This window comes from Ictidomys tridecemlineatus, chromosome 5 (assembly GCF_052094955.1).
Source record: "Ictidomys tridecemlineatus isolate mIctTri1 chromosome 5, mIctTri1.hap1, whole genome shotgun sequence".
NCBI lineage: Eukaryota > Metazoa > Chordata > Mammalia > Rodentia > Sciuridae > Ictidomys > Ictidomys tridecemlineatus.
Genome location: NC_135481.1, coordinates 66,500,543 through 66,526,746, shown reverse-complemented (window position 1 = coordinate 66,526,746; position 26,204 = coordinate 66,500,543). Strand labels below are relative to the sequence as shown.

The 26,204-nt window shown below is 41.2% G+C and overlaps 1 protein-coding gene across 6 annotated transcripts in view; it reads right to left on the bottom strand.

Annotated features, from left to right (window-relative positions):
* Positions 1-25,885, bottom strand: part of Cdkl1 (cyclin dependent kinase like 1) — a 51,654-nt gene extending 25,769 nt beyond the window's left edge. The window contains exons 1-3 of one of the 6 annotated variants that reach the window (XM_078050156.1): positions 25,744-25,885; positions 24,328-24,638; positions 702-823 (exon numbers count right to left, since the gene is read on the bottom strand). In XM_078050156.1, coding sequence (XP_077906282.1) covers positions 702-823; positions 24,328-24,495 — 290 coding nt within the window. In that variant the 5' untranslated portion in view covers positions 24,496-24,638; positions 25,744-25,885. Of the gene's footprint in view, positions 1-701; positions 824-24,327; positions 24,967-25,438; positions 25,580-25,743 lie in introns of those variants that run through there. The other 5 variants (XM_078050155.1, XM_078050154.1, XM_078050153.1 and 2 more) reach the window with 5 other exon arrangements.
* Positions 25,886-26,204: the final 319 nt, after the last annotated feature.

Here is a 26,204-nt window from a genome sequence, read left to right as displayed (position 1 = left end):
ATTAACATTCCTGAACATGAAAAGCCTGTATCATGGTCACTAACAAACCATGAGACACTTTAATCCCATTTGCTTGGAGGTCATGGAAGATCTTTACAACCAGCAACCTCAGGGCAGAGCGTCCTTGGCCGAGGCTAGAAAGAGCTGTTGGAAGAGCCTCAGCCTCCTGTCCCTGAAGTATGTATGTGCCCAGGGATTGAGGGATCATTCTGTGACTCTGACCTACAAGGTACTCTTCATATTCTCCCCAACCAAAGCTGAGCTCCCAGGGACAGAGCAAAAGAAGAGGATGGAATATCCTTTTCCCTTACTGACCACTCTAAACTCTTCCCATTTCCACTGCAAGGCTACCTCCACCATGAGGCCTTCTTTGATTAACTCACTTTTTTTTTTTTTTAATGGTACTGGAAATTGAACCCAGGGCCTCACACAGGCAGGGAAAACTCTACCTCTGAGGTATATTCCCAGCCCTTTTTATTTTTATTTTTATTTTTTTTATTTTGAGACAAGGTCTCAGTAAGTTGCTGAGACTGGTCTTGAACTTGCAATCATCCTGCCTCAGCATCCCAAGTCCCTGCAATTGCATGGGTGTGCCACTGTGCCCGGCTTAACCTAGTCTTAACAGGAGTCATTTCTGCTTTTCCTTCACAGATTCTGGTGTGTTTGTGCTTTGTTTTGTTGGTAAGGGATAGATCACTCACCCTCTTTGGTATCTGTCCAACTCATGGAGAACTGTGTGGTCACAATACTCAAACACCAGGTGAAGCCTCCGCTTCCTCCTGAAGACCTCCAGGAGGTTGACTAGGTTGGGATGCTTGAGTTGCTGTAAACACAAAAAGCAAGGTGGCAAATATGAGCTGTGAAAGGCAGTTTTCTCTAATTTTGATCCAACACCAACATCAACAACAAGGCTGTTTGCCTTTAGGAGTTTCATTTCTTGGATTGAAGAAGGCTATAATCAATATTATCTTACCTCTCTTTATGGGCTATTTTTATAGTAGCAGTGGATTACACAAAGGGGAATGAAGGGAAGGGAGGGAGGATGGGAATAGGAAAGAGAGTAGAATGAACCTGACAGAACTTTCCTATGTTCCTATATGAAGACACCACTAATGAGTCTCTACATCATGCACAACCACAAGAATGGGATCTAATTAGAGTAAGTTATACTTCATGTATGTATAGTATGTCAAAATACACTCTACTGTCAAGTATATCTAAAAAGAACAAATAAAAAAATTTTATAAAAAAATTATTATAACCCAGAAGGTTTGTGAAAGCAAACAGGTAAAAGAGGCTGAAAAACAAGAGAACAAAAAGGTACAGGAGATCTTTTTTTCTTGGGGAGGGGTAGTATATTTTTATTAATATCTATGATCAGCTTGCATATAAGTAATAACACTTCATTTGTCTAGTTTCAACAATCTTTATGATTCTTCTATACCCAGAAGCCTATTAGACAGCTCACATAAATATCATATAGTATAAACGTTTCTAAACCATTATCAACATATCTGAAACCTAATTTATTATCTTCCCTCCTTAGGAGGGTCACCACTACTCTAAAGTCTTTATTTATATGTAAATACTTTCAAGAAAGAGTATTTCAATAACCTGCCTGGGAATTGCAATCCTTCCCCAGCAGTTCTGACCACCCCCCCACCTTGCTTTGTATTTTGCCAAGTTCATCCTCCATATCACTTGTCTATTCTGTTCATAGTGTATTGTCCTTCCCCCTTCCCTCAATGCTACAGTGTAAACTCCACTAGGACAGTAGGGGACTTTTTAAGTTAACACAAACTCAGCCTTCCAACCTTGTATAAAATGTCCTTCCAAAGGAGATCTTCCATGGTCTCCCCAGTGCCCAATAAATCTCAAAGCCACCCTGAAGGGTGCCTTTCTCACAATTACTAAGGAATCACTAAGTAGTAATTAATACATAACGCTTACTTAGTAATCATTGTTCAGCTGATTGTCTAATGTTGCCTGGTGTCGAGACACCTGTAGATACAACAGATAAATGCAGCAGACTATAAGAACCACAGCATCAGGACCTGCGTTCTCTTTATTCAGATCATGCCACCGTACCTCCGGCCCTGAGCCTGTGCACAACAGCCATTCCATGATGACTGGTGAATGTGAGAGTGAATCAAGATTCCTACGCTGATGAAACACTTTAAAACAGAAAGATGAAAGCCATCCAACGTGACTGCCTGCAAGTGTGTATCCAGAAAAGCAGGGCAGGTATGGATATTGGCTTTGGCAAAAGATAAACTTCCTACTTAATTTTCTGGCACCTTTGTACAGAGTCCTATCAGAAATGTCGCATCTCAGCACTGACCTCATTTTTCTGAAGAAGTAAGAGACTTGAACTAAGGAAGACAAAGCATTTCACAGGAAAACACACCAACCTTTTGGCAGGGATTCCACTCTTGATTCACTGACTTAGTTAATCATCCTGAGTATCCATTTTATTTATTGAATTATTTAAACGTTGGGATTTTGCTACTCCTTTTTCAAATATTCTTGGATTGTATCAACAAATAATTTTCTATAAGAATTTCACAATCAAGTATTTCTTTATCATATTAACTCTCCCAATATTAAAAAGTATGGTAAAATACATGTAACTTAAAATTTACTACCTTCACCATTTTTTAATTGCACAGTTCAGTGATACTAAGCACACATTCATATTGTTGTGCAAACATCACCACCGTCCACCTCCAGAACTTTCCATTTGCAAAACTGAAACTGCATATCCATTCAACAAAAACTTCCCACTCCCTTTTCCCCAGGTCACTTGTAGCCAACATTCTACCTTCTGTCTCTATGATTTTGACTACCCTTAGTATCTCATATAGGTGGAATGACACTATATTTGTCTTTTTATGATGGCTTATTTCATTTAACATGATGTCCCCAAGGCTCAACCATGTTATAGCACATGTCAGCCCTTCCTTTTTAAGGCTGAATACTATTCCATGGAAATCATTTTCTTTTCCATTCATCTATTGATTGATGGATATTTGGGTTGCTTCTACCTTTCAACTATTATAAATAATGCTGCTTTGAATATGGGCATACAACTGAGTCTCTGAGACTCTGCTTTCAATTCTTTTTGTCATAAACAGGGCTGGGTGACTGTTTTGTTTTGCAATTCAAAGTATAGTGAGAGGTCTTAATTATAAGCAAGCAGGGACTCCATAAGAGATAAAAGGTGGATGGAGAAAAACTAAAGTTCTTGAACTTCATGCTGTAAGATGTTTATATAGGCCATGAGAAAGTTACTAAAAAGTTATTTTCTGTATAAAATCTCTCTGTACTTTCAAGATGAGAAATTTATGTTTTATCAAGTATATACTAGATACATTAAAGTCAATGACTTAGTCTATTTGTACTGGAACAAAATATCTTAGATTTGGGTAATTTATGAAGAATAGGAATTTGTTTCTTATAGTTCTGGAAACTGAGAAGTCCAAGATGCCTTGCAAAGGTGGCTTCTAAGATGGCATCTCATTCCTATGTCTTCACAGAGTAGAAGACAGAACAGCAAGAGAGCAATCCCTTTAATTCTGAGCCCATTTATTTTATTTTTAATTTTTTATGGTGATGAGAATTAAAACTATGGCCTTGCACATACTAAACACACACTCTAACACTGAGCTACATATGCCCCCAGTCTCTGAGCCCTTTTTTAAGGTTGTGAATCTCAATAATAGGGCAATCAGGCCTTAATCACCTCCCAAAAGCCATAGCTCTTAATACTGATGCACTGGAGTTAAGCTACAACATGAATTTTAGAGAGAACCATTAGCTTCATTTGGATGTTAGAAGAGAAGGTATCCCAAACTATAAAATTTATTTTATCGTATCTGGAAACTTTTAGCCTGAACAAACATTTTCTGGACATAATAGGAAAAAACTGACTTCTATCTTAAATGCACAAATGTCATTAGTTTAGATGTCTCAGACCAAAAGCAAATAACCAAATTAAAAGGGACTAAACAGCTGCTTTAGGATAGAATTAGCAGAAAGCAGATTTTTTTTTTCAGACTGAAAAATATCATACTTAGGCTCCACTCTCATTTTCACACTGTTTGCTCCTTTGATGATATTGAGGGCAAGACTGCAAATCTGAGAGTCTTTGAATTTTTGTTTTGTTTTGTTTCATATCTAGTTCTCACTTTCATCTCTGGCCAAGTTTTTAAGCAAAAGTAGAAATTCATCAGTCTTACCCAAACACAACCTGACCTTCTCTGAGTACTGGAACTAGTGCCTTCATTCTCCACATACAGATCTGCAGTGATCACTACAGGGCACAGCTGCCCAGGATAAGACCCAGAGGTCCTCTCCATTTGGCCTCTGTTTACCTCTCCAGCTTAATGCCTTAGAATTTCCTCCCAGACCCACAGAATTTCTCTCACTTCCTGCAAGGCTCACGTATCTTTTCATTTCAGGAGTCATTTCCTCTCTCAGAAACACCCCGCACTTCCAGATGTCACTTTTTCTAACCAGCATCCCCGAACACAGCTGGTATTCACTAGAAGAGCTATCTATGACCTCAGGACCCATCAAGAGGTATCACTGTGGCATTATCCCAGTAGTAGCCATTTCTCTGGATGGGACCAGGAACTATTGATTATATTCATCTTGCTATGCTACTACTATGTACCTTTTGACAACTCAGATTCTAAAAATGTACAACATTCTGTTCAAATACCATGTAGTTTCTTTTCAAAATTTGGCTAGTATAAATGAGGTGGGTATTTCTATTTTTGTTTTTATAGTACTGGGGATAGAAGCCAGGAATGCTCTACCACTAAGTTATGTCCCAACCCTTTTATTTTTTAGTTTGAAAGAGAGTCTTGTTAAGTTGCACAGGCTGGCCTTGAGCTTGCCATCCTCCTGCCTCAGGTTCCCTAGACGCTAGATTACAGGTTTGTGCCACCATTCCCAGCTATATAAATGAGGTTTTGAGGAGCAATTTACTAGCAGGTTGACTTTAACTTTGAATAAGATAGTTAACCTCTATAATCCTTAGTTTCACATGTGTAAAAGTAGGTATTCAAGGGTTGTAGTGACAATTACACATAAGCCATGAATAACTATCTCAGGAACATGTTAGCCTCTTTATGAAGTTTAACTATTGGTATTGATTCCTTTGGTTTAAATCCATTTTTATTTAGGACATTTTTCTCTACTCATCTTATTCAACAGTTTCTTATATATTTTTCAAAAATAATTATTTTCTATTAGTATATTTTAATTACACAGAATAATGAGTTTCATTGTGTCATATTCATACATGCATCATATATAATATATATAATGATAAATAATATATATTATATATGATAAATAATCATATAATAACATTACATATTATTATATGATTACTGTAATGTATTATGTAAAAATTATACTATTATATAATACACAGTAATGTATAAAATATATTGATATATACCCTGTTTATTTTTTATTTTGAGACAGGGTCTCATTAAGTTGCTTAGGGTCTCACTAAGTTGCTGAGGCTAGCTTTGAACTTGCAATCCTCTTTCCTCAGCCTCCTGAGTGTTTGGGATTACAGGTGTGCACCACCTGGTGCATACAACAGATTTTGATCAATGAACACAAGGTACTATGCCATCCCTGAGGAGATAGAGACAAATAAAGCAAGTACTGCCCTTTCCCTTATGGGAGCTTAGAACATAGGAGGGGAGATAGACATTGGGCTAGTAATTACAGAAATAATAAATGTTACAAAAATCAAGCTAAGGGTCTGATTTTAGGATGAAGGGTGGTTCAGGGAAGATCTCTTTGAGAAACTGGCCATTAAGTTAATGGTTCATTAATGGGGAATGAACTAAAATTAGCTGAACACCATTTAGAGCCCCCAATACAATTTAAAGCTCAAACAGGTACAGTCAAATTGCTTTCCAAAAGGATTATACATATTTACCCACTGCCAGGAGTATCTTTTTACCATACATATCCAGCTCTCAGGAGCATATAGACAATTTAAAGTTTGTAAAGTATACCGCCAAAAGGCATCTCCTGAGAACTGGCAAGGCCTTCAGCAACACAGTGGGGCATCATATGATTCTTAAACAACTTGGCTCTCCCATCTTCCTCCAGGAAGATAGCATTCATATCATTGCAAATAACCAATAACTTTGCTCCACTTTCTTTTAGAATAATTTTAATTTAGAAAGATGAATTGCTTCAAGAAATTCAAAATATTAAATTAAAAATGTTTTAAAAAAATTATTAGCTCTCTCTAGGTTGTCAGAATTCCAGGTCCTAAAACTTCTCCAGATCAACAAATTTCTGATCTGCCCTCATGAAGCCAGTCACTGTCCTGGCTGTGTTCACAGATTGAACAAATATCTATATTCATCTACTCAGCATCAGGCACTATTCTGGGCAGGGGAGACACACACTGGCAAACAACTCAGAGGACTCGGGCATTAGACAAAGAAATGCCATGAATAAGCCCTCCATTTACAAGAGATCAGGCAGCGTCAGAAAAACTGGCCTTGAGGAAGTGACCTTGAGGAAAGTCTTGGGAGGGTGAGTAAAGTCCAACCAGACCAAGGAGGGCAGTGGCTCCAGACAAGAGCTGGCTTTGAGCCAGCAGAGAACTTAGGTCATTTAAGGAACTGAAATAGTGTGCCTTACAGGTGAAGCTCATGGACTGAGGCCAGCCAGTTCAGAAGGCAAGTCCTGTAGGGCCTAGTGGGCCACGCTAAAATTTTACACTTTATCGTAAATGCAGTGAGAAGCCACTAGAAGGATATGTATCAAGATATGATACAATATCACTTGGAGTTTGTTTTGTTTTGTTTTGTGTTTTGGTACCAAGGATTGAACCCAGGGATGTTTAAACACTGAGCCACATTCCTAATCCTTTATTTTTTATTTTGAAACAGGGTTTTGTTAAGATGCTTAGGGCCTCACCTAAGTTGCTGAGACTAGCTTTGAACTTGTGATCCTCCAGCCTCAGCCACCCATGTTGCTGGGATTATAGGCATGCACCACAGTGCCCAGCTCCAGTTGAGTTTTTAAGAGCATTTTATGATAGCAGGATACAGAATGGCGTGGAGGAAGAAAAAATAGACAAGCAAAGGTCAGTGCAGAGCCTATTGATAGATTAGCAATGACAGTGGTGTGGACCAGAGCAGAGACTGGAGAGAGGGTGAAAAAAGTGCTGGTCTAAGATGAATTTTGTTATTAGAAAAGTCAGGATGTGGTGATGAATTACAGGTGAGGGATGAGGGAGAGAGAGATGTCAGGAATGACACATAGGGGGCTGGGGTTGTGGCTCAGTGGTAGAGTGCTTGTCTAGCATGTGTGAGGCACTGGGTTCGATTCTGGGTCCACCAACAACTAATAAAATATTAAAAGATGAACACATAGGTTCGTACAGTGAGGGGGCGCAGATACCATCATGGAAAGGAGGAGCAGGTTTGATGGGGAGAAAACTACTGTTTCTGGCCCTTCGATTGAGCAAGGAGGCTAAATACCAAGTGGTATTTGGCTGGAGATTGAGCTCAAGACATGAGTCAGGGAATCAGCATGTGCTTAACTGAAGCTGTTGATGGAGCAGGGATGAGATGGAAAAAGGTTCCAAGAACCTGAGCACCCAACTGTGGGGTGGTTGAGGAGGATGCAGAGAAGGAGAAAGGGAAGAAGGTTCCCAAAGAGAAGAGAGAAGACAGCAGAGCATGATGCGACAGCATCCCTTGGAAAAAGTGGTCAATGGTAATGGACATAGCCAAAAGGTCAAGTGAGGAGAGGACTGAAAGGCACTCAGTCAGCTTCTCTGCCTGGGGTCCTTCTCTGACCTTGTTGGAAGTGGTGTCTAAGCAGTGGGGACCTCAAGGGCCAGTCTGTGTAGATTCAGCAACTCAAACCACACCTTCCTCCTCCTCTCTCTCTCTGGACTCTGCCATCAGGGGAGGAATTCAGAAGGACACCTCTGGTCCAAAAACCATTTGCACTCCACACCCTGGAGCTTTCAATCACAGCTCCAACAATGTGAATGTTTGCATTCATGAGGATTTAGATGTTTCTACTTCAAAACTGGATGAACATCTTCAGGGACACACAAAGGAATTAGATGAGAACCAAGTGACATGATGGATAATCTGTTCACAGGCTCACCTGACTTCTGCAGCATACAGACACGTAATCGTAACAGGACAGACTAAATGACTGTATACTACAAGGATGTCAGGGCTCCTTTAATTATAACTTTCCTATTTATGAGTGTGTGGAACCAAAGCCTCCGGCCTCATCTTATTTCTCAGCCTTCTGTTTTGTGCTGGCCCAGTCTTGAAGGTCTCAGTGAGTCCTACCAGGCCATTAGCACAGTGTGTCACTTATGCTCAATCTAGAAGCACGGCCTGCTTTCCTGTACAAAGTTTCCCTCCTCGATGCTGCTGTTTTATCTTGGCCCCCGCCTTTTATTTTCTCTGTGTGTTTTGAATACTGATGTTTCACATTATGCTGCTATGTGAGGCATTTTCTCTCACATGATTAAAAAAAATGCTTTGTTTGTATGTTTACTTGTTTGGGTTGAATTCAACCTGAGCTCTACTTGGTTTCCCCTGCAGAGCTGAGAATGCCACATATCCTTCTCGGACCCCTTCTTCTCCTCTGCTGTCATCCCTATGTCTTCACTGGACATCTATCTGTCATGATAAGCGTAGGACCTACATCCTCTAAAGTCAACCATTCGATCTCTCTAGTTGCATCATTTTGAAGACTTCGTACTAGTTGTCCACTTCATGATCAAGAAATATGACTTTAAAATCCTCTTTACAAGAGTACTCGAGAGATCTAGCAACTCCAGGCCTACTGTCTTCATGGCATTAGTAAGCCAGGCTGAGAGCAGCTGTCTCCATTAGAGAAGGCCCATGTGCTCTAGTTCCCCACAGTCCCCAGGGCTCCTGACACTTACACCAAATGAGACATGACTCACATCATCATGTCTTAGAGTTAAAAGTGAAACATTCAGAGTACCCGTGTTTCTACTGAAAGAGGAAAAATGTGCAAGCAATACACATCTGCATTTCTTCAAGATAAATAAGAACAAGTATATCTGTTTGTGGAAGTCACACATTTTGACACTGATCACTGCATCTATGGTCTTTCCTGTCCCCCGGGTGTCAAGGAGGCTCTGGTCTGGGTTCTTTGTGAGGGGAGGGGGAATGTTTATCCTGTGTCTGTGCTTTGGGGAAAAGCAACAGACCATTTTCTCAATGGCAATTTCCTGTTTTGCTTTCAAAAACATTCTTATTCTCCCACAACTGTGGTAAATAACAAAAAGACAGAAATTGAAGTTTAGAAAGTGGGAGTTGCTCCAGTAAAATATTTTTTCACAAGGCTTTAAAACTTTTGAACTTGACTCTAAGTCTTAGTTACATAGGGACTTTTGCAGTAATCCCTCAGGCACAAACCTCCACCCAGAGTGGAGAATGGTGGTGTTCTTCCCTCCTTTACAATAATTATAATAAAATAGCCCCATGTATTTCTCATGGACTTCTAGAGCAGCACGGTAAAACACTTGGAAGGGCCTGAGACCTCTTAGCCTCTTGCATCGGTTTCTCTTCCTTTCGTGCTCTCCTGTCCCCTACTTCTGCTCTCTAGTCTCACTTCCCAGAACACACTACTAACAGACAGTCCCTTGGCTCAGATTTTAGTTTCTGGAGTGTACACAGGCTGAGACAGTTGTTCTCAGAAGTGGACCCCCACTAGCAAGTCTACAGAATGGAATTCTGGAACTGGATCAATCACCAGTAGACAGGAAAAAGAAGGATCCTGAGATCTGGGATAGTGACATATGGAGAGATGAATCTGAAAACCTTAAACCTTCAAATTTTCCTGAACCCTCTGGGGTGAGAGAAGCAGCTTCTGCCCATTGCCACCACTGCTTCTTACATAGAGACCTGAAAAGTCCTCATTTGAGGAGGAGGATGCTGGTCCTCCTGAGATTTGATTCCACTTCCTCCCAGGGCCCATAGACCTTTAATGAGGTAGTAAACCAGAGCCTCAGGAAATAACTCGACTCAAAATTACAAGACCTGGCTCATATGAATCAGCAGGAATCTTTCAGGTATTGGATCACAGACACAAAGGCTGGAGAGGGGGAAATTCACTGATAAAGAAGCACTGGCCTGTAACTTGGGACTTCATTCTGTCTTTTTATGATGACAGTCTTAAATGTGTTGCTGGCCTAGCTCTTGAAGGTTAGGCTTTCAGGAGGTAAAGTGGACATGTTGAAACTGCATTGGCAGAGTTTTGAGGAAGGAGCCTAGGAACTTAAGAAGTGGAAATGTGATAGTGGATGACCATGGAGGGCTCTAGCACCCAACACTTGATTATGTTTCCTTGGAAGGCCCAAAGGCTACTCTCTCCATGAAAGCATAGGGAATAGGAAGAAGCACCATCGACTGTGAGAAGTTCCTTGGTGATTTTCCTCTGTGGGATGGGTAGACAGGCTGGAGATACTACCATGAAACTAGGCTCACTGGTTCCAATGGGAATAATATGATTCCAGGGTGGCAGAGATCAGGTTCTGAGAGTGGCAAGGTACACATGTGATCATAATGGGAAGGAAGGCCAGACGACCTTACTTCACAGAAATCTGTGCTGATGCACAAATAGGACCTTACTGTGAAGTTCTTATTGGTGATATAGAAGGGCAGGGGGCTAGTGTGTTACTTGTCATGCATTTCCAAAAGAAATCCGGAGATGGCAAGTAGAAGGTTGATGTCAACTTTTAGAATGGGGCAGTTCTTCACCCAGTTTTGAGATCTAAGTTAGTTTATAACCAGCATCACCTTAAGGAAAGATCTTGCAATACCACAAGTATTCTTCAAATGCTTTCTAAAGTGATCTGTGACCACTTACCAACGTCAGCTGCAGGAAGGGATATGGCTACAAGATCTGAGCTGACACTGATAACTGGGGACCCCAAAATGCTGTTGTGGCCGCCTGATAGAGTACTGTCTGAGACTGGACCTTATAGGTCTATAGATCCACCCTTGAGATTATTTCCTCCACTTTCAAGTTCAAAATTGAGACACATTCACTTAGCAGTTGGCAAACCCTCACATTGGTCCCATGAATAAGAGTCAATATGACAGAAAGGTTCAAATAGAAGCCTCTGAAAATTCTTCCCCTCCTTCAATACAATTGCTTCCCTCTAGTCAAAACAGAAGCAAAACCATGTTCCAGGAGAAATTAATATCACCATTAGGACACAGAGGTGGTAGTCCCTATCACATCTTCACACAATTCACCTGGCAGACTACTATAAACTCAAGCAATTCATAGTTTCAGTTTCAGCAAGAAGTGGTGTCTTTCAGTTGGGCCAGATGTGGTATCTTTTCTGGAATACATACACATAATTTCTGACATTCAACATGTAAATGTTGATCTAGTGAATGTGTTCTTTCCAAATCCAGTCATCAAATAGGATGGAAAAAAGTCCATTTTCTCATGGAATAGACTGGTTCACATTTACTCTCTTGCTCAAGGTTAACTTTCTTGCTGTCTGTATGGTCCACAGGAATGCTGATTTCTTGATATTCCACAGAATATCATCCTGCTCAATTATACTGATGACACCATGGTAACTGGAGCTTCTGGTAATTGATTTCTGGTGAGCAGAAATGGCAAGTCCTCTGATTATCCAATGAAGACACATATGTGCTAGAGAGTGGGAACAAATCTTCCAGGGAATGGTATAGGGTTGATGTTCTAGGAACTTAATGGCCTGGGGCATACTGAGACAACCTCTTTTTTAAAAAAAATTTATTAACTTATTTATTTCTTCTAACTTGTTATACATGACAGAAGAATGTATTTCAATTCATACTATACATATGGAGCACAATTTTTCATTTCTCTGCTTGTACACAAAAGGAGTCACATGAGACAACCTCTTTAAATTGGCAATTGTTGCACCTTGGATCCCCTACCATTAAAAAAGAGGGATTGCTCTTGGTGGATCTTTTTGGATTTTGGAGGCAGTATAAATAGCCCTTAGGAATACTGATGTAATTTGTCAAGTGATTTAGAAGGCTGTAACATTTCTTTAGAACCCAGAATAAAAGAGAACTCTGCAGAAGGTCAAAGATTCCCTACCACTCAGAACCCATAACTCAGTGTGTTAGGTCATACTGGAGGTGTCCAGCTCCTGGCATGCCATGGTGCCTTAGTAGAATGAGCACCTGATCATGAGGCAACAACACTGGCAGTCTCTTTACAAAATAGATCCAGCCGTGGCTGCTGCTGAATGGTAAAAACTCAAGAAGAGCTGGTCATGGTGGTGCAGGCTGATAATCTCAGAGACTTGGGAGGCTGAGGCAGGAGGATGGCAAGTTAAAGGCCAGCTTCAGCAAGTTGGTGAGAGCCTGTCTCAAATAAAAAATAACTGGGGTGGTACATATGGTACATAATGGAATATTAGCCATAAAGAAAAATAAAATTATGGCATTTGCCAGTAAATGGATGGAACTGGAGGCTGTTATGCTGTTATGGTTTGGATGTGAGTGAGACAATGCAAGAAGGTTCAGAGGAGAAATTATTTGGTTGTAAGAGTCATTAATCCCCGGTAGGGATTAACTGAGTCGGAACTGAAGTGGTAGGGTGTGGCTGGAGGAGGTGGAAATTGGAGCGTGGTTTGGGGTATATATTTGTATCTGAAGAGTGGACTCTCTCTGCGTTCTGATCACCATGTAAGCCACTTCCCTCTGCCACATTCTTCTGCCATGTTGTTCCTTTCTCACCTTGAGCCCTGAAAAATGGAGCTGGCTATCTATGGATTGAGACCTTTGAAACTGTGAGCCCTCTATAGTTGTGCTGGTCGGGTCCTTTAGTCACAGCAGTGGCCAAAAAAGCTGACTGAAACACATGCTAAGTGAAATCCAGAACAACCCAAGGCTGAATGTTCTCCCTGTTATGTGGATGCTGACTCACAATAGGCAGTAGGGAGGGAGGAGTGTAAGTTCACTGCAATGAACAGGGAAGTATGGGAGGAAGGGAGAAAGGATGGGAATGGGACAGACAGTAGAACGAATCAGACATCCACATCATGTGCAACCACAAGAATGGGAGTTATATTCCATGTATGTGTGATATGTCAAAATACATTCTACTGTCATGTACAACTAAAAAGAACAAATAATAAATAAATTGAAGATAGGAAGGGCAGCAGAATAGAATAGACAATATGATTGATATAAGTACATTCCATGTATGTATTATATATCAAAATGCATTGTACTGTCATGTATGACTAAAAATAATAAATAAAAAAATAAATAAATTGATTAATAATTCAATAATTAAAAAAAAAAGAAAAGAAGAAGAACTGGGGATATAGCTCAGAGGTAAAGTGCCCCTGATCAACTCCCAGTACCCAGAGGGGGGCGGCAGGAATAAGAAGAAGCAGAAGAAGAGGAAGGGGGAGGGAGAGAAACCAACTCCCCTCCCCCAAAATCAATAACCTCAAACTAAGTCCCTGACATATTCTCTTCTTTAATGAAACCGGCCACAATGTGGATGAGATAGTAGTTTTTCTTTAATGGAATTGATACTAACTCTAGAGATGGGTTGTGCCTTTCCTGCTTGTACCATAATCCCAGGGTTTAGCAAGAGCTTTCTTTACTGGCATAGGGGTTCACACAAGAGGACAAGGGACACATTTCACAGCAAAGGAGGCATGATAATTAGCACATATCATGCTATGGTTCTACTTCATAGCTCACCAACTATGAGTAGCCAACCCAACCAAACGATGGAATTTGTATTCATTACCCTTCAGGGATATGCACATTGAGCCAGAAGTCACCACATGGTAATGTGTCACCAACAGCCAGTAGGTCTTAGAACCAGGAGTGAAAGTAGGATTGGAGTCTCTCATCACCACTACCAATGATCCACTTGTGGAAATTATCCCTAATATTCTTACAAATATGGCAGGTTTTTTTGTGTACTTGATTGGCCACTGGAAAACCACAAATACGCAATTAATATCAATCAGATAAATCAATCTTAGGACTTCATAGTACATACAAATGATGAAATACTATGTGGCTGTTGAAAAGGGAATAAGGCATATATTTATGCATTGACTTGTAAAAATGTCCAAGATAAACTACTAAGTATAAAAAGGAAATTACAGAAGAGTATATATTATATATAAATTATGATAGTATTTTTACCTGGTTTGTAAGGTAATATATGTCCCTAGACAAACAAAGAACTCTTCTAGAGTGATACACAAGAAAAAGATTGTTGGAAGGAGGATGAGAATGGGGAGTAAAGGGCAAGGGAGACTTTTTTTTCACTTTACATTCTTCTGTACTTTCATGTTTCTGTTTAATTTTTTTTTACATAAGCATATACTGCTTTATCATACATATGGGTTAAAATTATTTCCTTAAGTCCCTTTGCTATGTTAAAAACCTAGTTAAAAATATTTTAAAGTTTATTCAGAGCCCTAGTTAGTAGATCCCTGTTGTGTGTGGGGGGGTCTATTTTTTTTTAAAGAAATTTTATTTATTTTTTAGGTGCAGATGGACACAACACAATGCCTTTATTTTTATGTGGTGCTGAGTATCGAACCCGGGTCCCACCCATGCTAGGTAAGCGCTCTACAGCTGAGCCACAATCCCAGCCCAGGGGACTATTTTTAATAAGAAAAAACCTCTATTTAGATTATTACTTCCATCTCCAGCCTAAAGGAAAATATTTCTCATTTTCCTTGGTGTTGCTGAGGAGTCCTTCTATAATACTCTTGATAAAAGAAACTTCTTAACTCACAGTTCCTCCAAATGCCAAGAATCCCCAGGGAGTCACTGTGGCTAGTGTCTTTCTTGGGTGGATGGCTAGAGAAGGAAAAAGGTGAGATAATGTGGACTGGAGGATTGAAAAGCTGGATCCACTAGGTGGAGAGCTCAGGCCAGGGGGCTGTCTTAGGTTGGCTGGTGATCACCGGGAGGGAACAGAATGTGCCAGGCTGCTCCTCTGGCCAGAGACCTCTAATGGATTCCTCTCCAGCACAGGCTAGCAATGCACACAGTGGGATGCTTGACCTGTTTTATTGACTAATAGAGTAGGTGAAGTGTACTAGGAAAGAGGTAACAGGACAAATGTGATCACAATGACAGATAACACTGATGCAGCCAAAAATTAATGCAGTAACGTACTGATAGACATAAAGAAAATAATTTGTTTGGTTTTTATATGTGGCTGACAGCATTAGTTGGTTGAGAAACTCCTACCTTTCTTTCATTGTCCCAACAGAAAAGAGCGATGAAGTTCAAAGATTTTTCAACCTGGCAATTTTATCCAACAGTGTTTTTACTCAAGGGCTTTTAATGTTAATAAGTAACAAAGAAGGTTAAAAATTAGCAAGAAAATATGCCCGTTGAAAGCAAATCTGTGGCCTAAAACATTAATCCTGCCAAATATAACGGTGAATTAAACATTTTAAAAAGTTAAAGTGAAAGACACATGCCTGGCCCATTTGGAAAATTTTCCATTCTAGCTGGGTGCATGGTTAATGCTGTAATACCAGGTACTCTGGAGGCTGAGGCAGGAGGAGTGCTGGCCTCAAACTTTTGATCCTTCTGCCTCAACTTCATGGGGAGTGGTGATTACAAGCATGCACCATCATGCTCAACTGGTTTGAATGTTTTATAATAACTATATGTAATATTGGCTATCTATCTAGAAATTTTATTTGTGAAAAATAAAAATAATTTAAGTGGTCAAAAAGCAATAATCATATATGTTTATTTGTTTTATATATATATTTGTTTTAAATCAAACTGAATTATAAAATCATTTATTCTGAAGTTTTGGTGATATGTTTAGCACAGCAAGGTCACTATAGCTAGAAATAATTTATTATATATTTCTTTAAAAAAATTTTTTAGACATTGATGGACTTTTATTTTATTCATTTATTTGTATGTGGTGCTGAGGATCAAACTCAGTGTCTCACACATGCTGGACAAGTGCTCTACCACCAAACACAACCCCAGTCCAATATATATTTCAAAATAGCTAAAAGAGGATTTTAAGTGTTCTCACCACAACAAAATGATAAAAGTTTGAGATCACAGATATGATACTTACCTTGACCTGATCATTCAATAATATAAACATAAATATAGACAATTGTTGTTAATAAAAACTTTACAAAACCCACTTATTCTGACTTCTTCTGCCCTGTGTTATTTCATTTTCTAGAGTCTAAGGTGTGTAGCAGGACCCGTGTAGAAGATCAGGACGCGGACATCTACCTGCAAACTGGGGGTTTTGAAGGTAATAAGCCAGCTTGCTGATCTTTGCTTCTTTTGTTCTTGGAGTATTTACAAGGCAGCTTTATCACTTAGGAGTTCACTATATAGCAGGAATACAATCTTCCTAGATAAACACAACTGTGAGCTAAGCCTAAAATATCTTCCTATAAACAAACCAAAGTCTGTTACTATTTGCAGTTTGTACATTATCTTGTAAAAACAAAATTAAACAGGTCTCCACTTGTTGAACAAATAGAGAGAGATGATGATAAGGGACTGTTTGGTTTCTATCCTTGTGGGCAAGGAAATGTTCTGCTTTGTCTTCCATGCTGTTGACAACCAGTTTACATAAACTCCTGACATCCGTCTATACCATCTATCAGTAATGAACATTAACGGCCAGATCGCTGCTAATCTGTAATGACAATATCTGCATAGAACAAGAACTGCATGATTCAAAGGCCCCAAACTGGCAGCCTGCAGGCCAAACAATATCTGCATATGTGTTTTATTGGGACTAAATGGTGTTTAAAACTTTTTAAAAAATTAATTGTTAGTATTTAAAATCAGGAGATATCCCTAAAAGGTCTCTGGGGAAATGGCTGATCACAAGGGTGGGGCAGGATGAACTTGAAATATTTTGTTGTGCTGCACAATAAAGAAGTGCTCAAAGAATGATGGACATCTGTCAGGATACTGGAGCAGGATCAAAGTAGCCCCACATGGCCAAACACATGATATTATTCAAAAAGAATAATAATGATAAATGTTGAATAAAAAAGAATTCATGAACCACAGTGATACTAAAAAGCATGTGTTGTGGGGGGTAAAGGAAAGTTCTTTACAACAACTAAGAAGTAGAAAGAATTATAGAAAAATAAGTGTTATAATAACTGATTATAATTGATTCAGGCAAAGATCATCAATAGATTTTTTTTGTTGTTATTATATATAGAGAGAATTTTTTAATATTATTTTTTAGTTCTCGGCGGACACAACATCTTTGTTTGTATGTGGTGCTGAGGATCGAACCCGGGACGCATGCATGACAGGCGGGCGCGCTACCACTTGAGCCACATCCCCAGCCCATCAATAGATATTAAAACCACTAGGTGAAAGTTTTATATAGAAAGATAGACATTAACTAACAATATATATTAGTTTTTTAATTCTTTTTTTATATTTATTATTTTAGTTGGACACAAAATCTTTATTTATTTATTTTTATGTGGTGCTGAGGATCGAACCCAGGGCCTTGTACATGCTAGGTGAGCACTCTACTGCTGAGCCACAACCCCAGCCCTATATTAGTTTTTATACATTTTTATGTTATACATATAATTTTATAGGTATTATTGGAACAATAAGATAATGGAGCATAAACTATATTAGATGAGATTATTTGAGTTGATTGAGTATGGAAACCACAAAATGGTTATATAGAAGAATGTCTTTATCCTAAGAGATTTATGCTAAATATTTAGGGAGATGATTCAGGAAAAAAAAAAGAGTGTGTGTGTGTGCGCGTGTGTGTCTGTGTGTGTGTGTGTGTGTGTGTGTGTGTGTGAGAGAGAGAGAGAGAGAGAGAGAGAGAGAGAGAGAGAGAGAGAGAGAGAGAGAGAGAGCATGCCAGAGAAAGCCAGAGCCAGAGCAAGAAAAGGAAATGTAACGAAATTCTAATGGCTGATGAGTGAATCTAATTAGGGCCACGCAGGTATTCATTGTAATATTCTTTCCACTTTTATCTATTTTGAGTTTTATTTTTTTCCAAAATAACAATTTTGTAGAGAATAGCCCAGGAATTTTACATAAAATTTGAATTTTCTGGCCTTTAAAAAAGACTGCAAATCCAGCACCCTGTGTTCATAGCTCAGAGAGCTGAGCGGTGGCTAGTCACTTCAGAGGAGATGTTCCCCAGTCTTCTCCTGTCCGTCTTGTTCTACATTTCACACACTATGGTATGACTGTGCTCCCCACAGATACTGGAATGTGTAATCTCCTATAGTCTATAACAGAAAATGCCCAACATGGCTAAAACTATTTATATAGACACATGCTACTAATCCATTTCAACTAACCAAGTGAATGATTTGAAGAAAAGGGGCCCCTTTTAGGACTAATTTTTTTTCCTTTATTTTGCCAGGACTAAATTCTTAAAGATGCCACAAGATTTCCCATTAAAGTTTTTACTGCCTTCGGAAATATTCCTTCCCAAATAACATTGGGAAAGCAGATGCCTTTAAAAATTATGAAAGCTCTTATTAGATTCTAGTGCTAGGGAACAATTTGCATGGCCCTCTGGTAGCATTGAGTAGAATGGGGCCCTGGTACATTCAGTGAAGCACTTAATGCTTTGTGTTGAATCTCAGGGAACTTTGTCGGTCCTGCTCCTCACAGTGCACGCCTGTCACGAGGATGGTACTTTGCCCAGCAGTATTTGGGATCCAATGTTTGCAGATAGTGAGTCTTTTAGGGAGGCTGTGTGAAGTGCTTTCCCTCCATCACCTAACCTTGGGGACAGCCCTATCTTAAAGTCCAGCCTTCCTCCTTTCCACCTGTGCTCTTCTCTCTCCCAGTTACTGTCCTTTTCGACCTTCCCTCTTGTGCTCCTGCATCCTTGAAGCTGCCTGACCGCTATTAGAAGTTTGACCCAAGAGCACTCTGCTCGCCTCAGCTGAGTCAGCAAAGCAGTACCCAACAGAGACATAAATCATGGAGATAAGCTGGGCCAGGTTCCAGGAGGCGTTGGAGCTTGCCCAAGGTCAAATGACTGCTTTGGGTGGAATCAGGCAAATTCTCAACAAGGTTCTGGTCCCTGTGCAGCCACACAGCCCTATGAGGCTATTGGAAGTGGGGCGATAGGCAAAAAGGAGCAGTTCTGAACATTCTGCATGCTATTACTGTTCATGATTAATTAGATTCAAATGACAGCGTGTTTCTGGCCCACAGCACACACAGTCTCAGTTGCCCACACCACAAGTATCTTTTTTCATTCCCCCACTCAAGGGTTTTGTTTGTTTGTTTTGTTTTGTGGTATTGGGGATTTAACCCAGGGCAAGCTACCTCTGAGCTACATCCCCAGCCCTGTTTTTTTATTTTATTTTGAGATATGCAAATTGCTCCCTAGCACTAGAATCTAATTAGAGCTTCCATAATTTTTAAAGTTCCTGTCTTAGCCTCCCAGGTTGCTGGGATTACAGAAATCTTTTACATATTTTTTTCCTAATCGCTGGACCTAAGAACATGTAATGCCACAAATACATTGGGTATCTGTCTAGGTACATTATGTACCTATATACCTACTTCATACAAAAACAAGGTTCGATATGTTTTGCCACCCAAATCTAATGACCAATTTTCCTCCTCTTAGAAGTGATACTATTCTCATTTGGAATGTGTGTACTCTATTGTAATCTTTATAGAAAAGTTTTAAACATTTTCCCCCATGTTTATTCTCATCCTTGTTGGTGGCAAACCATAACTTTCTGCCTCCTAAAATAATCTATAGGGCTTTGCAATGAGAGATTGAGAATCTGCACTCAGACTTCCACGAAAGTCATGAATCTCACAGGGAAGGCCCTTCAGGAGCAAGGACAAAGTCACTGGAGAATTCAGAGTGCAGTGCCCAGTGTAATGTCATGGTTCTAATGTGTGAAAGCAGCAGGGCGTGGACTTGGGACAGCTGCATTCCAGCTTCCTAACCAGGATGATTTGGCAAATCATTAACCATCCTAAATGCATTTGTAAAACGGGATAACAATATCTACCTTCTACGGTTGTTACTAGTGTAACTCCTGCACCCTAGGTAATATTACTTGGCAGTTTGTCCAAGTCTACTAGGTCACCAGCCCCTACCTGCAAATGAAAAATGCGATTCCTCCTCTTTGTTTGTCTTTGAGAGAGCTGTCACAGTGTCCTAGAAGCTGCTTCCAGCCTTTGACTGACATCGATCTACTGACATCTAATGCCCCTTCTTCCACCTGCCACAGGTAGAAAGTCACCCAGGCATCCATAGTGGCCCTGTCCTATCCTTGACCTCTTACTCCCCTAGGATAATCGATTCTCTTCACCACTGCTAGATGGAATAATTTCCTTCTTCTTCCAATAGTTCTACCATTTTCACTCCACAGAGAGAAGGTTCAGGTATCACAGAGGCTTGGGGTCTTAGTAAAACAATCATTCTCAGAGGGCTGGTTTGTGTTTGTTTTGAACCACACAGACCTTTCCTTGCTGGACACACAGTCCCCAGAGGCTGGGCTGAGTTTGAGTATATTCACCTGCTTCATGATAAAACAGTGCCCAGTTCCCACCACAGGCCCTGTGATGACTTCAACCCATCGTGCCTGACTTTTTTATTTAAGGTGATTTTCCTTCAGAGACCTTGTCCCTCCCTGTATTCTGGCTTCTCTCATGACCACACCATCTCTCATCCAATATATTTAAACCCCAAGTTGTGGAAAGGGGTTGAAGTCCTTCCTGTAGGGCTCATGTGTCAGATGCACTTCAGAGGATGTCATATACCCTGGTGAAAGAAGTTCTACACTCATAACCTGGAACCAGCTATAAGGTCATAAAGATGAAGGACAGCATATATAAAGAATCAAGTATTTTCAAATAAAATGAGGCAGCGTAATCTCCTAGGTGGTTTTTGAACTGGTCTTTTATTATGCTGTTTTTCTTTTTGGTTATGGTCCTGGTTAGTAACTCAAGGTCACAGCTCCAGAGATTCTCTTGCCCCTACACTCCTACAACATCAACTTTTCTATTAGATTGATACTGCTAGCTATCATCTCCTACCACATCCTCCATTATTCTGCTCCAGACACAGTGACACATCAGACACATCAGAACATGCCTAGAACATGCACTTGATCCTATCTTGGGGCCTGTGAACTTACCAGTGCCCTCTGTCTGGAATGCTCTCCCCCAACAGCTGCGTGAGTCATCCTGCATTTCCTCCTGGTCTCTGGTCTAATGCCATTCATAAAGGCTTTTCCTAACCACTATGTAAAAAGGCAAGCTTCCCAGTTTGCCTGCTAGCTTCTTGTTCTGCTTTAATTCTTTCACTACTTGACATATAATTATTTGGTTTTTTTGTTTGTTTGTTTGTTTTACTATTGGTGTCTCCTTACTAAGATGTGAGTTCCTGAGGACAGGGACCAAGAACAGTACCTGGTACCAGGCAGGAGCTCTAGAAACACCTGCCAAATGAACATATGTCAGTTCTCTTATGCACAGGTGCCACACTCAAAATGCTGACTGAATGAATTTAATTCTTTCCTTCTCTTTACAACAGAAAGTAAGTTTGAAAAGGGGTAGAATAGTTGCTGTGAGCTCAGATGTTACAGTAAAATTTAATTATTGCCATTAGAATAGTACTTACTTTGCCCCTAAAGTAGACTGTGAACTGACTGAGATTAACTCGAAAGGCAATTATTTGTTTTTTTTAAAAGACTTATTATATCACCTGGAAAATTATGATTCAAAATTGAAAACACTAAAAAGAGTTGACTGCCGTAGGACCTCTTGGTGAACAGTGAATTACATTTAGTTTAGGAAATAGTTGAAAAACGAACATTGAATTTGTGTCATGAAAAAGGGTCACACCTTTTTTCCCCCAAATGATATAATAATATTATTTGAAAAGTATTTCCAATTTTCAGAAAAAAAAACTCTTCCAAAAATTCTTAGCAAAATCGATTTCTCAATAACAATATCATCCTGAAAAGCATTTACCAATGGGCAGCTACACCTTCACAAGTGCCTTCCACACTAAGAGTGTGAAGCATTGTGGACATGCTGCCTTAAAAACTGCCATAGTAGCTTTTTCAAAGCAAAGAAAACAAGATCATGAAGAAAGAGCCTATAGAATGGGAGAAAATATTTGCCACCTTCACCTCAGAGAGAGCATTAATTTCCATCATATCTAAAGAACTAAAAAAACACTAAACAAATAAACAAACAAACAAAAAACCCACCAAATAACCCAGTCAATAAATGGGCAAAGGAACTGAACAGGCACTTCACAGAAGAAATATGTGTGATCAACAAATATATGAAAAAATGATGCAGTCACATCAATGTTCATAGCAGCTTAATTCACAATTGTTAATTAAGCTATTAAACCAACCTAGGTGCCCTTCAACAGATGAATGGATAAAGAAAAGATGGTGCATATACACAATGGAATATTACTCAGTCACAAAGAAGAATGGCTTTACAACATTTGCAAATGGATGAACCTGGAGACTATTGTGCTAAGTGAAGTAAGCCAGTCCCCAAAAGCCAAAGGTCAAATGTTTTCTCTGATATGTGGAACCTAACCCACAAAGTGGGGGTGGTTGAAGAGAAGGAAGGGGAGATAGGAAAAGGAAAGACAGTGGAATGAATCTTGACAATTTTCCCATATACATATATGAAAATAACACAGTGAATCCCACCATCATGTACATCCACAAGAATAAGATATATACCATGCTTGTATAATTATATCAAAATGGATTTTACTATCATGTATAACTAAAAAGAACCAATAATTTTTTAAAAAATTGCCAAAATGCAGCTATGCTCAACTGATCCCTTCTACCAGGGCTAGACCCATGGTCCAGCAAACTCTTTACACCCCTTCCTACTTGTTCCCAGCTTTCTTCTCTCCCCTTGTCCCTCTGGCCTGTTAATACCTACCAGGCATCTTGGCCAAGACTTTGGGGTTTCTACCTGTGTTCCTTCAAAATACTGAGCTTTCTATTTATGCACCTTTTCTGACAATATACTGCCTGCCCTGAATGCCTTAGCTCTCATTCCATGCCAACATAAAACATTTCAAAGTCTGCTTCAAGCATGCCTCCCAACAATCTATTTTCATGATCCAACAACATGTAGAGAGTTCTTGCCAGGCCTGGGAACCCACCGTGAGTGGCACAGCCTCGACTGATTAGGAACCCAGTACATCAGGAGTGAGAGGAAATCCACCTCACCTCCCTTCCAAGAATTTTGCATCTGAAAGGGAGGGTGTACAACCTTAAATAACCATTGTTTTAAGCATCTGTCCTTCCCTGGATCACTCTTCCCTTGTCACACAGTTGCACAGCTCAGAACACTGAGGTCATCACTGTGTAAAACAAAGGTAAAGGCCACTCTGTTCAGCATGTCACATTCTAGACTGTGATTTGGATTGCATCTACATGAAATTTAGAAAAGAACCTCTTTCCATTAGAGGAGAACTACTTTTGGTTGTAATGAATACCACTCTCCCTTATCATGTTCTCCTAGTGTGAACTAGGAGATAAACACTGAAAAATGGATCGCTTTGCTTCTTTTAGAGAACAGGACACTATGATGCTTTAACAGTGTATATGTGTAAGGTGTAATGAAATCCTGTAGCATGTTCAGGATCTGGGGCTCAATCCCCAGCACTGCAAGAATAAATAAATTCAAGAATGGTAGCAAAAGTGAGTTGTTTTAAATTCCTACACTATCCAGTGTACTAGCTGTTGAAAACCCAGGTCTAGAGGTGATGTGGGAGAGAATCTATTGGAAGGAAACATAAAATAGTCCACAGCATTTCTAAAAGTGAATACCACCTTACCACTTATCAGCAGTTATGCTTCCCGGTTCCTTACATAATTAGTTACTTGTGCACAGACATTCCATTGTGTCACTAAGGACACAAAGCCATGAAGTCAGGAGAGGTACCCACAGCCCAACATTACAGGACTCAATATTTTTCTAATCCCTGAAAATTCACTTTAAAGAAAAAAATGAGCCAGACGCGGTGGTGCACTCCTGTAATCCCAGTAGCTCTGGAGGCTGAGACAGGAGGATCGCCAGGATTCAAAGCCAGCCTCAGCAACATTCAAGGGGCTAAATTCAACTCAGGGAGACCCTGTCTCTAAATAAGATGCAGAATAGGGCTGGGGATGTGGCTCAGGGGTCGAGTGCCCCTGAGCTCAATCCCCTTAACCCCCACCCCCACCCCCCCCAAAAGTGAATCAATTACCTTGAGCATGCGGATTTCTCGAAGGGCGATTTTCTTTATGACAGGGTCATCTTCTGATTCCAGAAACCTCTTGATGGCCACGATCTGACCCGTGTCCCTGTTTCTGCATTTGAAAACAACTCCGTAGGATCCTTCTCCAATTTTCCCAATTTTTTCATACTTCTCCATTACAGAGGAATGGATCTTCTTAAAATGGTCTCACATTGGGCTGGGGATGTGGCTCAAGCGGTAGCGCGCTCGCCTGGCATGCGTGCTGCCCGGGTTCAATCCCCAGCACCACATACCAACAAAGATGTTGTGTCTGCCGAGAACTAAAAAATAAATATTAAAAATTCTCTCTCTCTCTCTCTCCTCTCTCACTCTCTCTTTAAAAAAAAAAAAAAAAAAAAAAATGGTCTCACATAGCTTTCTCAACGTCGTTTATGAAATATGGGCACGAAGGGACTGCACTCGAGCCCCAGTCAGGTAGGGGTCGTGGCAGAGGACCTGGAACAGAGCAAGGGCCCTGGTCCAGGAACCCAGGGCGGACTCAAATCTTTAAAGCTCGCCCCCGCCCCGCCCCCAGCAGCGGCCACGCGGTGAGGGACGTGAGCCTGGAGGCAGCGGCCTCAGGTAACCCAATTTTAACCGCCTGTGATATACTCTGCAACTCAAAATGTAACCCACCATCCTAAAACGAGCCGAGCTGTAAGATAATCTATCTTTTTAATGTTATAGTTCATCCGATCCAAGACACATGAGCTGGCTGGAGGAGCGGGAAAGCTCAGGGCTTCCCCGGTTCTAATTTCGGGTCTCATTTCTCTGCGGCAAGAGGACACCTCCCGGTTCCCCGCGGGGGAGGCGGCGAGGTCCAGCGGCCGGAGACCTCTGGGCCTGCAAGGTGTCCGCACGCCCACGCCCCGGGCCTCTGCGCGGGCCCAGCAGCTCGGGCCCGGGACTCGTGGAGCTCAGCCGCCTCTCGCGCTCCACTGCAGCCGCGCGGTGGCAGGAGGACGCCACCCGCGCGGGAGCCTTGCCACTCGCCCCGCGCAGCCTCCGCGGCGCCACGTGGCAGCCAGGGCTCCCCGCACCCCGGCCCCGGGGTGAGCCTGGTTCCTGGCCCCGGACTCACTGCGCCACGGATGCCCCGGCCCTGCTCCCGCCACTCGGTCTCCGGACTCGCTCAGCTCGCGGCGGGCCGGACCCGCGATCCCTATGGGAACCGGCTAGTCTGGGCGGGGCCGCCGCACCCCGACTCCTCTCCTACCCGCCCTGTTCCTCTCGGGAAGAGCTGTCCCGACAGTGGGCCTGGGTCCCTGCATGTCCCGCCCGCAGAGATCCGCAAAACGGCGAACTCCTGCAGGTGGTGGAAAACAGGACACTGTCACCTGGGAACACCCTGCACCGGGAGCCCCCGCCTGTGAAGTCTGCACTTGCCTGGGAGAGTCGGCTCCGTGGCTCACACTCTTTGGTGTCCCTGCTAACTTGTCAACGCTTTGAGGACGGCGACTATGTTCTGATCAGTGCATCAATGAATGAATGAGAGGGAGAAAGGGAAAGGAGATGAAGATACGAGGGCTGAAACTGGCTGAAGTCAGCACACGCCTCCACTGGCAGCAAAGGTTCCACTGCAGTCGGGCTTTCCCATGCGGAAGGTGGAAGTTTACAGTTTGGGGTTTACCTGATTTAGGTTTCTTTTCTCCATCTTTCTCCCAGTTGGGCGCCTACTGCTCAGATCTGAGCACAATGGTGGGCAGTTGATGGATATGAGGAAATCATGAAGTAGGTAAAATGCCAATGGGCCCACCATCTCAACAGTTACCATTCACCCCATTCCGTGCGCCCACCAGGAGGTCGATGCTTGCCCCAGAAGCAAGACCTCCGGGGAGAAAATTAAA